This window comes from Colobus angolensis, unplaced genomic scaffold (genome assembly GCF_000951035.1).
Source record: "Colobus angolensis palliatus isolate OR3802 unplaced genomic scaffold, Cang.pa_1.0 Scaffold169, whole genome shotgun sequence".
NCBI lineage: Eukaryota > Metazoa > Chordata > Mammalia > Primates > Cercopithecidae > Colobus > Colobus angolensis.
In genome coordinates this window covers 2,812,188-2,814,226 of record NW_012114810.1, presented here as the reverse complement: position 1 = coordinate 2,814,226, position 2,039 = coordinate 2,812,188, and the positions used below count along the sequence as shown (strand labels likewise).

Here is a 2,039-nt window from a genome sequence, read left to right as displayed (position 1 = left end):
CAATTATATACAACTATGCACCCATAATTAAAAGTGCAGATATTGTAAAGATTGAGATGGTATGTTTAAAGTATTCAGCACACTATCTAGCACATAGTACATTCTCAATAAATGTCACTTTTCATTATTACAAAAAAGACATGAATTAGGTGAACCTAGTGACTCAGGTTCATTTTCAATTAAATAAGCATTTATTGTGCGCCTTGCAAACATCTTACACTCTGCTACTTTCTGTGGGTACTAGATAAAAGAAATGTATAACATGAGTCCTGTAAAACAAAGTCTGTGCTTTTCACATGTATATGACCCTGAAAAAAAGGTATCTTGCAACCATGTCCTCATACTGGAAGGTGGGGCTGGTACTAGCCTTTCTGCAATCATCTGTAGGTGAGAATGTGAAGGAGGAAGGTAAATATGTAGAGGTGGAGTTATGTTTAATGAGTCACCTCACTCACTATATCACTACAAGCTATATAAGGGTCATTATCCCAATCCATCGTCACCCTGCAAGCTGCATCAGGCTTTATCCTACTTGTTCCTTTGGTGAACCAGGTGAGCGATAATTCATCCAGCTACATTTATGAATATTTGGTGCTGTCCATAGTAGAAGTCTAGGGATAAAAACTAAGGCAGAGTTCATGTATATTTTGCCTTTCTTTTCTTTTTTGTTTCTTTCTTTCATTTTCTTTTCTTTTTGTTTCTTTCTTTCATTTTCTTTTCTTTTTGTTTGCTTATTTGTTTGGTTAGTTTAGTTTATTCTGGGGCCTTTTTGGAATAAGCTCATTTTTATGGACAAGAATAATGCAAGTAGAAGTTTGCCTTCCTCTAGGCCATTTCACACTCTGTTACCAGTCTTTTTCCATGCCCTCTTTTCTGGGTTGTCCAGCTCAAACTGGGAGGCAGCTGGGACTGTTGCAGAGTCCCTTCCTTGTTCAGTGTTGGTTCCCAGAGCTCCAAGATCTACTTATCCACTAGTTAAACTGCTGCTTGCATTGCTGAGCTCTTCTTCTTGATTAATTAAAGAGAAGGGTGTTTGGTCAAGTGCTTGACATTAAGAGAGTTCCTAGCTCTACTGAGGGCTATCTCATGCTTCTAAAACACCAAGCTACTTTGAGCCCCTTTGCCCATTTTTAATTTGCTGAAGGCCTTAAGGGTCTAGTTTAGCTTCTGGTGCCCATAGGATAAACAGATGTGCATGGTGGAAGGTCTGTCACTTTTGACTCAAGAAAAGCAGTGAAACTAGAAAGAGAGATTGAGGCAATGGTGTCTGGCTGGTTCTGGAAACTTTGGAAGCCTTAGAACAACACACTCAAAGTGTAGAGATACTATGTAGAGACTATACTTACCCATGACAAGAAATATAGAGACCTGAGGTCTATACTCAGTTGAACCAGTAACATGCCAAGAGTTGATCATAGAAAAGTAACTCAAAGTTAACAAAGTTAATTTTCATTGTGTTCAACAGTGTTGTATCATCCCTGGCCCATTCTTACTTTTTGAGATTTAAAAGAAACAAGAGACATGGCACATGTATACATATGTAACAAACCTGCACGTTGCGCACATGTACCCTAGAACTTAAAGTATAATTTAAAAAAAAAAGAAAGAAGTTAAAAAAATCATGATGTTATTATTAAAATGAAAATTGCTGATAAGTTAAAAGGGGAGAATATGAATAATAGGGTTCTTTGTTTTTCTGTGTCCAGGTTCACTTAAACTTGCAAAAAGATGACCGACCTCTTGAGAAGTGTTGTCACTGTAATTGATGTTTTCTACAAATACACCAAGCAAGATGGGGAGTGTGGCACACTGAGCAAGGATGAACTAAAGGAACTTCTGGAGAAAGAGTTTCATCCAGTTCTGAAGGTGAGAAACATGTGCCAGAACTGAAGGCTGCTGGAGTCCTGTACATGCTCTGTTATATGACCCAGATCAGCTAAAATGTGCACAGCCCCAGTAGACTCTAAGCAACCTCTGTGAGCAGTATTTTGGGGATGCCAGAAAGTCTGTTAAAGCAGCATATATTTTAAAGAAAGTGC

General features: G+C 38.2%; 1 protein-coding gene across 1 annotated transcript in view; it reads left to right on the top strand.

Annotated features, from left to right (window-relative positions):
- Nucleotides 1–538: 538 nt before the first annotated feature.
- Nucleotides 539–2,039, top strand: part of LOC105508943 (filaggrin-2-like) — a 60,465-nt gene continuing 58,964 nt past the window's right edge. Inside the window, exons 1-2 of the mRNA XM_011937968.1 lie at nt 539–552; nt 1,707–1,866. Coding sequence (XP_011793358.1) covers nt 1,729–1,866 — 138 coding nt within the window. The 5' untranslated portion in view covers nt 539–552; nt 1,707–1,728. The remainder of the gene's footprint in view (nt 553–1,706; nt 1,867–2,039) is intronic.